Below are 13029 nucleotides of genomic sequence, written 5' to 3'. Positions count from 1 at the left end.
TAAAAGATCAGTGGACATATTTAATTATGTAATGTATAAAATACGATCCGCTCGAAGAACCTACTAACTTATGGTTATGTTGAGTTCCTGAAGTATAATTTACCTTTGCTGCTTCGACTTCTACATGACGAAATACAAAGCTCTCCCACATCCGTCAATAACATAGTCAAACAGAAGTGTTAAACTAAGCTTGTACTCTCTTTTGGATAAAAAAAAACAAGAAATAAATTAGTCATGTAATTACATTCTCCATTGTTTAATGTAAGGTTATTAAGATGTGAGCACAATCCTCATCTTAGAATTTTATTTTATAATTAGAAAAAAGAGGATGAGGCAGAATCCATGTGGGAAATCCATAAATTCAAAAGCTCCAATCTTCTGCTTTAGTAAAACCATGCTAATCAGGTGCTGCACAGTAAATAGTTCCTTCACACTGAAGCCATAAAGCCAGTGAACCATTGAGGATGATAACTCGTGAACATAAAATGCATAACAAGGTACCAGAGTTTAAGCCTTTTTGTCGAAACAGCATGAGGGAAAACAAATCAGATCAAATTAAAACTAGGCTGGCACTCAATTCTTACCTATACAGATTAAATGCAGATTACTATGTAAAAGCAATATGAAACAAGAAAATTCATCATTCGGCCAGAATATCTTTGAAAGTTTTTTTTCTTTTTATATGCTGACCTCAATGGAAGCCACTTTGATATTGATTTTAACAGCCAGCGAATAGTGCCACTTTACACCAAGTAGATGGTATTTAGTGGCATTTAGACGATAGGCCATAATATAGATGCAATGATTTTTGTTCTCACTTAAGAAAGTTGTACATGTAGTTTAAAAATGTGTGTACAGTATAGTCTGTGTGTTTTCTTGGTTTGTGTTTGAGCAGCAAAATCCATTCTTATCAAATCCAAATACCAATGTTAGCTCCAAAAGCAGGGACTGAGGGGAGAGCCACTTGACATTTAACACAATAATACCTCATGTCCCTGCCAATATGATGGTGAAAGACCAGCTCTCACATATTAGTGTAAAATTAAATAAATGACCACCATCAATACGAAGCATTTATATTTTTTTCTTACTACAACTTTACATGAATGACATTTTTTACTGGGATCATGAAGGTGGAAGACCAAGGATAATGTGCCTCTCATAGCAAAAACATTGAATTTGGACTATTTCACCTGACAGAAAACAACATCTTACATACTAAATCCTTTTATTTTTACAAATCCCTATTTACTAGGTCTCCTCTACAGATATCTGACCAACTGCACACCAGCTCTTCTGACACAGCAAACCTGCTGTCACTATCATCTTGGGCTTATCTTTGACCTTGAGAATTGCCATATTTTCACTGTGAGGTTAATTCCTATCTAAAGTCATGAAAAAATAAATAATTAAAGCTGTTGACTTCCCCCACATATTTGAATAAGGAACCAACTGATCCTCTTTTTATAATAATCTGGCCAAAGTGGGAGCACCCTAGACTGTATAGTAAGTGGATGGAGGGAGGCCGGGAGCTAGTGAGAGTCAGAGTCACTATCGAGGATGAAAGAACACAGATCCAGGAATCCAGGAATGTGCTAAGATCCTGTGGGACTTCAAGATCCAGACTGATAAACCAATGATGGCTACCCAACAGAACATTGTTGTGTAGACAAACTACGCAAGATGACAGTACTGACAGATGTAGTTTCCCCAAGCAAGAAGGAACATGAGAAGCTTAAAAAATACCAAGGGCTGAAATAGGAAACCAAAAAGATGTGGAAAATAATAGCCACAGTGTTGACAGTGGTAATCTGAGCACACAGCATGGGCTGTGACCCTCATACTTGAAGAGTGGCTCCAACAGATCCCGGGAAAGACACTGGAGATGTCAAGAAGAGCGCAGTTCTAAGAACAACTAAGACACTGCATAGAAACCCCAGGCTCCCTGACCTTTGGTAGAGGGCCTGATCTTGAAAAGGGGGGTGAGATTAATTTTTAACCCACATTTCTTTTTCCTTGAACCCTTTTTTTTTCTCAAGTTCACACATAGAGAACAACATACAAGACTTTATTGACACTCCTGTCCAGAACAATCAGTCACATTTAATTTTTCCTTTCATAAAATAACTAATGCTCACCTATACCTAAACCTCTAGCAAGGGATTCAATTTCAGGTGTGATGTTTGTGACAGCCTGCTACAGGTTTTTGCTCATATCATAACAAGGTACAGAAGTCTCCAGCTGGTAGGTGGTGCTGAATGGGAAAATATCCTTTGAAATGGTGTGTCTGGATGCAACAGCGTGTCCTTTCATAATGCAAAACGTTTTGCATGCATTCTCAAAGAATATTTCTTTGAAACCGAGTCATTTTGAAGGGTGGAAATGTAGAGGTCTGACATCATGATTATTTGATAAGTACTTATCAACAGAGGTAAAATTAAACTCCCAAAGGATATTCATAGGATGAGTAATTCAAGGTCAAATTTTTGATTGTCTATTTATGTCTTAAAAAAGCAATTTCACACTTAAGCACTTTTTTTTTTGCCCTTACCATAGATTGATGATCATCATCCCCAGGGGGATCTTCACCCTTAATGAACATGATTTATTCTCAAATTATCAAAGGTGCAGCATGAGACAGATCATATGCACATCTTACCTCAGCATGACATTCTTGCCATCATTTCTCGTGCAGCGTACGTGTCGTGTCTGATATCCCACTTCTTGTTCCCATGACATCGGTTGTTTGATTTGCATGTGAGTGTGGTGGTGGTGTTTGTGATGGGAGTGATGGTGAGAAGCCAGTGTGTGAAATGTGACTGTGTTGTTTTCATTTGAGCTGGTGCTAAAGTCCACCATGGTCCTTCCACTAAAAGGGGCCTCCTTGTGATGCGGTAGCCGGCACTCAGTCCAGGCCCCTACTTTAAGGCTGTACTGGTACTCATCCTCTGCTACAGGGCAGTCGATAGACCTAGTACAAGTCCTGGTCTCAGTTAAGTTAGGGCAGTTTGACCCTCCATACATTGGTGTGGCCAGGACATGTCGAGTCCGATGCTGCAGGCCAGCACCGCAGGTTTTACTGCAACTTGACCAAGACGTGAAGTCTGAAACCACACAGTCCTGGGGGCATGGGATTAAGCATGCCTGCTCCACTGGTGGTTTCTGGGAAAAGAACTCACATATCCTTGAGGTGACTGTGGTTCGATTTGAAGTGCGAACACAGTGGATACTGCGCCTCTGAATGCCATGCTGTGCTGTAATGCACTCAGCCGTCCTCAGCTTGAGCTCATTGGAAAAGAAAGGAACAAGGACACAGCCCCCCCAGCTAGAAACCTCCCATTCAAAGAGATCCTGGTGCCAGTCGCACATCTTAAAGCACTGCCTCTGGCTTTCTGGCTTGTCCATGTGTTGGCAGTGGGAATGATGGGTGGTCCAGCCCTCCACATGGATGCACCATATTGTCCTTGTCTGAACCCCACCAGAACCGCACTCTTCCCCAGTACACTGAGCCCACTGGCCTGCAACAAAGACAACACAGAAAGAGGGTATTTTCATTAAAAACTGGAGCTTTGGAGAAAAAAAAAGCAATGATTTAAATTGCAGCTATCTGGTGGCTTGCAATCAAGCACAATTCAAGGCCATTCATTTAACCTTCATGATTGCTTTATTCATGAACTGAGGGAAAAAAAGGAACAAAAGGAACACAAAGTAATCAAACCAGTGGCAGACATCAATATAAAAAATACAAGGCCGATTTCTGTCACAAGGATTAGATTTATTTGATCAATACTTCAGGGTATTAAATGTATGCCCAGAAGTATATTGCTCAGATGATATTGAGAGTTTTGCTGTTTGTTTAATATCCAAACTTTGTGAGTGTGTTGAATGTGGCTTTCATATTAATTATCTTGCTTGTTAATCAAGTCACTCTCTGCCTGCTGCTCATCTGTCTGGACTACTTCATTCCATCTACTTCAAACTCAGTGGGTGTATTGCTTGGGACTTGAGTGAGTGCAATGCTATATTTGAGGGTGTTCCAATAAGAGGTATTCTCATTTCAAAACTCTTATCCTGCTCTGTGGGTTATGGATATGATAGAGCCTTAGTGGTTCATACTGCTGGGAAATATCAAAAAATCCTTGTGACATCCTCTTTGACCATAAAGATGATGCTGAAGTACCATGCCTTTGAGAGCTGGCACCTGTACTTGTTGTACACCTGCAAAAGAGAAGAAATTTTCTATAATGTGGAATCCCATTGCAAAGCACAAACCCAAGGAGAAACACTTGATAGCTACAGCAACTACATTACAGTTCGAGGAGGTCAACATATACAAAGAAATACAGGTGACATACGTTTAACTACACTGAATTTCACATCTCACAGGTTCTGATATTTGATTCAGACAATGCCTGAGAGGTATTTTTTTTCGGCATATATCAATATTCTTAAAGATAATTTTATCTTAACTTTATCTTTGCTCCAGATGCATTTTCTATTATAAGCTTGCCCATACTGAATACTTTGGACCTAAAACCAACTCAGGACTCAAAATAGAATACTATCACAACAAGTCTTCTAACAACAGCTCATTCCCCTTAATTACAGACAGGGTTCCACCATGACTAAGCCTGACGACTTTATTTTAGAACTATAGTTCTGACGTATTTTATTTGTGCTGCACTAAACACAACCACAATGTAGTGAAAGCTTGCAAACATACATTTTTGTGTGACAAACAGTCCAGTTGATTAATCTTTAACATTGGCTATTTAGTGGAAAGCAGAATTTGGTCAAAGAGAGTACGTAATTGATTTAAAAAAACATCTTTCAAGTGGATCTTCAAGCTGAGCACAGTCTTGTTTCCCTGAAGATGGAAGCCAAAAACTTTAAATAGCCTTATGCAAGCTGAGTTATGAACAAGCGGCAAAAAAAAAAACAAACAGAACATTGTGAGAAAATATATAACCAGCAAGAGGAAATGTCAGTTACAACAATGAAGTCATCAACCTAGATATAATGTAATTTCTTAACAAGAAGTATAGGTTCTTTTTAATGAGAATAATATTCACAGTAAGCTTGTTATCAACCAGAGAAAGCTCTTTTGGCAGTTGCTTTGATTGGAGCAATTATTTTATGAAGCAGATTTCTTTCATTGATCATGCATGGAGCACCTGCTGAATACCAATGCACGTTTTACTATCCATCAGTCTCTAGGTCAAGTTCATTAATTTCAATATGCCCTCAAATCAATAATAGACAGTGTGGAGATTTAATATGATAATGGTAACAAAAAAGGTAATCAAATCTCTCTTTTTCATAATATGGAAAATTCATTACTAAAAGCTCAATGTAAAAACCCCTGAATTTAATTATTTGACCTTTTGTTCATATTTTTAAAGGTGGTAGACAGAAATCAACATGAGAAAAAAAAGTCAATTTGCTGATATAATGTAGTTATAAACGTCAGTCATGTTCATTTCTAAGCCATTTATTTTGCTGCATGCCGTGAAACGGATAATTTGATTCATTTCTTCTAATTGGAATTAAATTGGTGTAATAATTAGATCCCACTGCTTCCTAAATTGCTTTTGAATGACAATGTGCTGAAACTCTTCTGTGTTTCCATGCCAGAGAAAGCTGTTGTTAACACTTTGTTTCCTGGCCAACCAGTAACACGGGAAACAGCAACAGCTTTAGGGTGAAACCTCAGAATTCTTTCACAACTCATCAAAATGCTATGCTGATTTTCTTTGTCTTGGCTTTGCAATGTTAATCAGCTGTTTTTTTAATGTTTTGTCTCATGCACATACAATAATTTCAGAGCAGGTTTAGTGTATCAGCTGAAGTTTACATGTGACAATGAAGCAGTGTGTCCATTAGGGGAGCAGGGCAGAGTTGATTTGAAACATTATTGTTTTTAATGAGGATGTGCTGAGTATAACATTGTTTATGATAGCAGTTTTGCTCATAGTAAAAAAAAACAAAAAAAAAACAAACAAGACCAGGACTCTACTACTATTTTACTTTAGAACTTTTTTGTAAAAAAAGGCTGAAATTTTGAATGTGAACTGCAGAAAACACAATTAGTTAAATAGATTAAAAAGTGGGTTACATTAGCCTTCTTTAAAATAGTCAAAACAGAAAATGAAGTCAAAATTTCTTCCAAATTGGCAGCATGAAACATGGGGCCAAACAAAAAAAGAAACATAATTTCACGTTGAAATTGGTTGAGCTTCGCCATGAACCAATTTTAAATAGCAATAACGACATCCCATTGTGTAAAGGCTGAAATATCCAGGGTTTACAATAACAGAAAGCAAAAAACATGTTTTGCCTCAGTTTTAATTTACAGTTCCAGTTTAGAGGATTTTAAAGGAAGTGAGCTGACAGTATTTATTTTAGAGACAGGCTTTTATTTACTCATTTGGATATCAGTCAAATTGAAATTCAGAAAGCATAGTCACACCCACACACTTCAAACATGACTCCTTGCTAAAAGAATAAACAAACAAACAAAAAGAACTTAATCTGTTCAGGATTACAACTTAAAAACAGACATGCAAAGCTTTTCAGGGTAAGCTTTCAAGCTGGAAGCCGCACATATTGTTGATGTTCCTTCATCTGCACAGTTCTCGTGGTCAGTGGTGGCCCTATTTCATGACAAACACTCTTTCATCAGCATGACCACCTCTCCTTTATGGTACTCTTTTCAAGCTGAGCCAAATATGAGTGTGTGATTTATGGAGGTGTGATTGGGAGTGATTCTGCTGCCAGGGGAGCCAGCTAATACAAGCACTAGTTCATCTCTTAAGCTTCGAATAATCACTCTCTCGATCTGTCAGCATCAGCATCTGTCTGCCTCTCACAGGGAACCAGTCGCCCACAGCTCCTTCATTCATGTCGCACTCAGTCGCCTTGCTTACACCTTAGGGGGGGCTGTGGCTCCCAGGGGGGGCTCCTGCTGTATTTACCATTCAATTTATGTCCTGAAAACGGACTTTGAATACATGATAAGAGGCTGAACAGACCAAAGCACAATACAGGGAAAGACCGAAATTAAACTTGACCACTGTAGCGTGACTAAACACAAATTTTCCTTTTCAGCAGTGTTCAGCTGAACCCCTTAAGTTGGACAAATCATAGTAAAGCTGCACAATAACAGCAAGTAACACAACAAAAAGCAATCGCTGCAATTCACCAAGAGTAGTCTGATGGAATAAAAGAAGATGCAAACAAAAGAGCAGTGAACTGTCAACAGCATTGCTCCACCAAGACAAAACTGCACCCAGTGCTGGTAAATCTTTTGCCTGTCTGATCCTTTTAATTACATTTGGTGAAAGCATCACTGAGTCAGGTCAATAAATAATGTGTAGGATTTCTAGGTGATCCAACTGCATGCATCTTTTTTTCATTTGCAGCCTTTGCCACTGCGACGTGAGACTTTTAAACTCAACACATGTTGTTGTTATTCTAAGTTAACACAACTTAGCCAATACTGACAGTTTATACATTGATGGATTTAACGCTTCTGTGATGATATTTTTAGCCGACCACACTGCCTCAGTGTTTCAAAAAGCTTTTTGGACCATTGATTGATCAAATTACTCGTGTACTGTACCAGCCATCTTACTGAGCTAAAAGCACAAGAAATACAGACTAACGCCGCTGTGTTAATCATCAAAGTACTGGAAAACAAAAACAACCACACCACTACACTTTTAATGGCTATTTCTCTCTTCTTTTTTAATTTTTTGTTAATTTAACTATTGCTGAATCAACATGAGAATTAGCAGATCATTTCCTGCATGATGCACTCAAAGACTTTCTCTCTGCGTTTTTGCAGCATTTCCTCACCAACATCTGCTGAGTTTACTTACCATCCATCTTCACCTTCTACCCATGAGCTTGGCTGTTTGAATCCACATGTCCTTTGTCACAACACTTTTTAATTAAATGATACCTGTGCCACTGAGCCTAATTATGCGCAGAGCCTTCCCCCCTGGCACAAACCACCGGTTGTAATTTATGAGCGGTGAGGTGCATCCTTAATTACAGCATTCATAGGTGGAGAAATGCATCAGATTACCATCAGGTATTCAATCCATCTCTGAAAAACCTGACTCAGCTTATCTTAACCAGGTGTTTACGTAGCAGCTAATCACCGTGCGCATTAAATAACAGAGACACTCACAATCTTTAGCTAAAAATAAAAGTTGTGTATGATGAAAGTGAGCAGATTGCATTAGAAGGCTGACCTTTCTGCTTAAGAATATAACATATATTTCCATAATTCCACAAGAAGATAATTCATTCTATCATTTGTATTTTGGAGTGATACATAATGCAGCTCAATTTGATATATTAATGAATTTTATACCTTGGGGCTGCAGTACTACATACTTACATACCCCAACAGGCTTTTGTTATAATTTAGTATTCAGCCCCACAGCATCATTCCCCTACCAACATGAATGGCAAATCAGTAACTAAATGCCCAGCAGGATAAACTGGACTGCACTGATACGTTATGCCCACTGAGTAATGTGATCCCCATTTGGGCCAATCAGCAACTAACTACACAAATGCAGTAACTCAAAACCCCTTTTCGGCCAAGCTATAATTTTAAAATATTTAGCATTTCCTGAAGTATGCCCTGAAAAAAACCCTGATTATTGGTGTGTGAGATATCATGAGTGAAAACGGACAAACCAATCAGTTCTGATTCACCATGTTGTTACTGTGAAAAGAGACACTTCCCCATATATAAACAATAATGCAACACCCACAGGGTCCTCAGCTCTAATTCCTGTCAAATCGATAGCTGTAAGTCTCGAGGATCATTTTAATAGTGGCTTAAAGATTTTTAAGTGACTCATCAATTACCAGTATGAGCGTGACAAAAGTGATCTAACAGAAGAGCCAGGAAAGCATAAAACCCACAGTAATCAAATCAAATCAAATCAAATTTATTTGTATAGCACATTTCATGTACAAACAGTTCAAAGTGCTTCACATAAAATAAAAGCATTGCAGCAGGGAGTGGAAGAAGCATTAAAAATACATAAAATAATATAAAGAGAAACAAATAAAATCATTTAAATGAATTTAAAATCAGGCAACAGTCTAGATAAGTTAAAAGATATTTCATGCATAGACACATGAGAAAAGAAATGTTTTTAACCTGGATTTAAAAATGTCTACATTTGGTGAAAGTTTAATCTCCAGTGGCAGTTTGTTCCACTTATTTGCAGCATAACAGCTAAATGCTGCTTCTCCATGTTTAGTCTGGACTCTGGACTGGACCAGCTGACCTGAGTCCTTGGATCTAAGAGCTCTGCTGGCTTTATATTCTCTGAACATATCACAGATTGTAAACCATCAGCAGGCTTTTAAAATCTATTCTGTGACTGACTGGAAGCCAGTGTAAAGATTTTAAAACTGGTGTGATGTGTTCAGATCTCTTAGTCCGGGTTAAAACTCTAGCCGCAGCGTTCTGGATGAGCTGCAGATGTTTAATGCTCTTTTTGGGAAGTCCAGTTAAAAGAGCGTTACAGTAATCGAGTCTACTGGAGATGAATGCATGGATGAGTTTCTCCTGGTCTTTTTGGGAGAGGAAACCTTTAATTCTGTTGATATTTCTGAGGTGGTAAAAAGCTGCCTTGGTGACAGCTTTGATGTGGCTGCTGAAAGTCAGATCTGAGTCTATCAACACTCCGAGGTTACCAACTTGGTCAGTGATTGTAAGGTCCCGAGTCTCAAGATATTGACCAACACTGACCCTCTTCTCTTTGCTACCAAACAGAATGATCTCAGTTTTGTCTTCATTTAATTGTAGAAAATTCTCTCTCATCCAGGTGTTTACTTCCTCCAGACACTGACACGTCTGCTGGGCTGCAGTCGTCCGGTGACAGAGACACATAAAGTTGTGTATCGTCTGCATAACTGTGATAATTGATGTTAAAGTTCTGCAATATCTGACCCAAAGGGAGCATATACAAGTTAAACAGAAGAGGTCCAAGAATTGACCCCTGGGGGACTCCACAAGTCATGGCCACTCGCTCAGATTCATAGCTGCCAATAGTAACAAAATAACTCCGGCCTTCTAAGTAGGACCTGAACCAGTTAAGGACCACTCCAGAAAGTCCAACCCAGTTTTCCAGCCTGTGCAACAGGATTCTGTGATCTACAGTATCAAACGCAGCGCTGAGGTCCAACAGAACCAGGACTGAAACATTACCAGAATCAGTATTCAACCTAATGTCGTTTAACACTTTGACCAGAGCTGTTTCAGTGCTGTGATGACGTCTGAAGCCTGATTGAAACTTATCAAGACTTCCACTTTCATTCAGAAAGTCGTTGAGCTGGTTAAATACAACTTTCTCAATAATCTTAGATATAAAAGAGAGGTTAGAGACAGGTCTGTAGTTGTTCATCATAGAGGCATCTAGAGTTCTCTTCTTTAGGAGTGGCTTAATGGCAGCTGTCTTTAGTGACTTGGGAAAAATGCCTGATGCCAGTGAGCTGTTAACTATTCGTAGGAGATCACTTTCTACTGAGGTAAAAACAGTTTTTAAAAAGTCGGATGGTATTATGTCCAGAGAACAAGTTGTTGATTTCAGCTGCCGAACTGTTTCCTCTAGGATCTTTAAATTAACAACATTAAATTGTGACATAACGTCATTTAGACACAGATTAGTTTTCTTGTTTGTCTGTGTTGCGTGAATGTTTTGTCTAATTGTTTTGATTTTTTGGCTAAAAAAGTTGGCAAATTCGTTGCATTTCTCAGTGGAGAGGAGGTCTGGGTTTGACTGTTTAGGAGGATTTGTGAGTTTTTCAACCATAGCAAACAGAGTTCGAGACTTGTTGACATTCTTATTAATCATTTCAGATAAATACAGCTGTCTGGCCTTGCACAGCTCATTGTTATAACTACGCAGGCTTTCTTTGTACAGGTCATAGTGAATCTGAAGCTTTGTTTTCCTCCATTTACGTTCAGCTTTCCTGCATTCTCTTTTCAGATTTTTGACCGTAGTGGTGTTTCTCCATGGGGTTTTCTGTTTGATCAAGGTGCTCTTGATTCTTATCGGTGCAACAGCTTCCATTACATTCAAAATGTTCAAGTTAAAATGATCCAGCATTCCTTCAACCGACTCTGCGCTCATTGTTGGTAACATAACTATGGCCTCCCTAAACTGAGCACTTGTTTTCTCATTGATGTACCTCTTCTTAACTGAGAAGCTGGTTGTTTGAACATTCTGAGTAATATGTAAATCAAATAAAATACAAAAATGGTCAGACAAGGCCAAATCAGTAACAACAACAGAAGAAATATCAAGAAATATCAACAACATAGTCACGTGGGACTCAAAAGAAGTAACAGAAACAGAAGGAAGCAGAACTAAACAAACAGCACCATGCTTTGTTGCATAATCATTATAAGGAACACTGTTCCTCCAGGCAATGCTTGTGTGAAAGCTGCATCACAGCAATGGCAGGCGACTTATCAGCAGCTGTGTTCTCACTCCAGCCTTACAAGAAAACGTGCAGCAGGTGTCAACATGTCCAAAACGTAGTACCGTAACAATGAAGGCACAGAAATTGTAAGATGGTAACATTTCATTGCTTGTTTTTTTGTTGTGGACCGTTCAGGTGAAGTGATGTGAACCTGTTACCATGTATTTATCAATATTTACGCCTAACCATAGGATAGTTATGCCTAATCTAAAGCAAGTGCAACAGACAGAAAAATTGAAAAAGGGAAAAGTTGTTGGGCATCGTTTCATTGGGTGGGTATTTAACTTGGTCCCCTTCGTGCCTGGTTGTGGTGCATCTAAGCATGCCACAATGTGCTAAAAAGTAAAAGCATGTAGTGTTTATGACATCTTGTAAATGTTGAAAAATTAGAGCATGCATAACAATTTCACGAGCGGCGAAAGGTAGGCATGTTACAATTTTGAAAAGCAGATGTAGGCATGATAACAATTTTGTATGAAAAAAATTTAAGCCTTAACCATGAAACTGCTGAGTCCTAGTGCTGTGGACCAAAGTAACTACTATTAATGGAAGTGTAAGACTGAATCATTTTACTCCAAGAGCAGAACAGGTTCCAATCATATCACGTAGCCAGTTTATGGCCAATTTTAAAGTCTTCATTTGGATTTTAAGGTGAAAATAATCCATAAGAAATTTAAGACAAAGCAATGGGTGTGAAGCCATCATGCAGGGTTGAGTTGGTCAGTCAAAAGAAAACGTTCATCCTGAACTTATGCTCAGCGTTGCTCACGGGCAGTTGTACATTTTACAGCATATGTTCAGGTGAAAAGTAAGTCTGCATTTTTTATTTTTTCATCTTCGTTTCAGGTCGTTGCTGGAGTCACATTTATCTTAGGTTTTGTTTTGTATATGAATCTTGGTCCCAGCACTGGGCTGTCTGGGAGTTCCAAAAGGAGGCTGCTGAAAACACAGGTTTGTTTCTGTTAAGTCAACAAAACAAACCAGCAAAGGTGGGTGGAAAGATAATTCAGCACTGGACATGAACATCATTTTTCTGGGTTTCCTTGTCTTCATGATGAAGATCCCGAACTTACTTACTGCAGGTAGCCAACTCAGTGGATTTTATGGGTCAGGTAGCCGGTTAATGAATGTTAGCCTTTAATCTTTTTGTCAAATCTAGTGAACGACATCTGTGGTGTTAGGGAAAGGGTGAATGGGTTTAAAACAAGAAATGTTAAATAACTTCAATTTGTTACTTTTTCTCAAAAAAAATTGTCATTTTGTAAGTGAAATGTTATCAAAAGCAAAGGGAGTATTGGTCAAGACTGCAAAAACTCAAACAAGTTTCCTGGGGTTATTCACTTACTTGTAATATCATATCGGCAGGAAACTGTTGTTTTTATATGTATATTCTGGTATAGCAGTAATTCCCCTTCCAGAGTAAATTCTCTACCGAACAGAAATTGAAGCATGTCCTGCTGTCTCTGTGAAAATATCTTCATTGTCCAATCTAGACAAGAATCACACAAGAAT

The 13029-nt window shown here is 38.5% G+C and overlaps 1 protein-coding gene across 1 annotated transcript in view; it reads right to left on the bottom strand.

Moving 5' to 3' along the window:
* Positions 1-13029, bottom strand: part of thsd7ba (thrombospondin, type I, domain containing 7Ba) — a 142535-nt gene that overhangs the window by 101871 nt on the left and 27635 nt on the right. The window contains exon 2 of the mRNA XM_075479933.1: positions 2660-3518. Coding sequence (XP_075336048.1) covers positions 2660-3518 — 859 coding nt within the window. The remainder of the gene's footprint in view (positions 1-2659; positions 3519-13029) is intronic.

This window comes from Odontesthes bonariensis, chromosome 12 (assembly GCF_027942865.1).
Source record: "Odontesthes bonariensis isolate fOdoBon6 chromosome 12, fOdoBon6.hap1, whole genome shotgun sequence".
Taxonomy (NCBI): domain Eukaryota; kingdom Metazoa; phylum Chordata; class Actinopteri; order Atheriniformes; family Atherinopsidae; genus Odontesthes; species Odontesthes bonariensis.
This window is presented reverse-complemented; position numbering and strand designations above follow the sequence as displayed.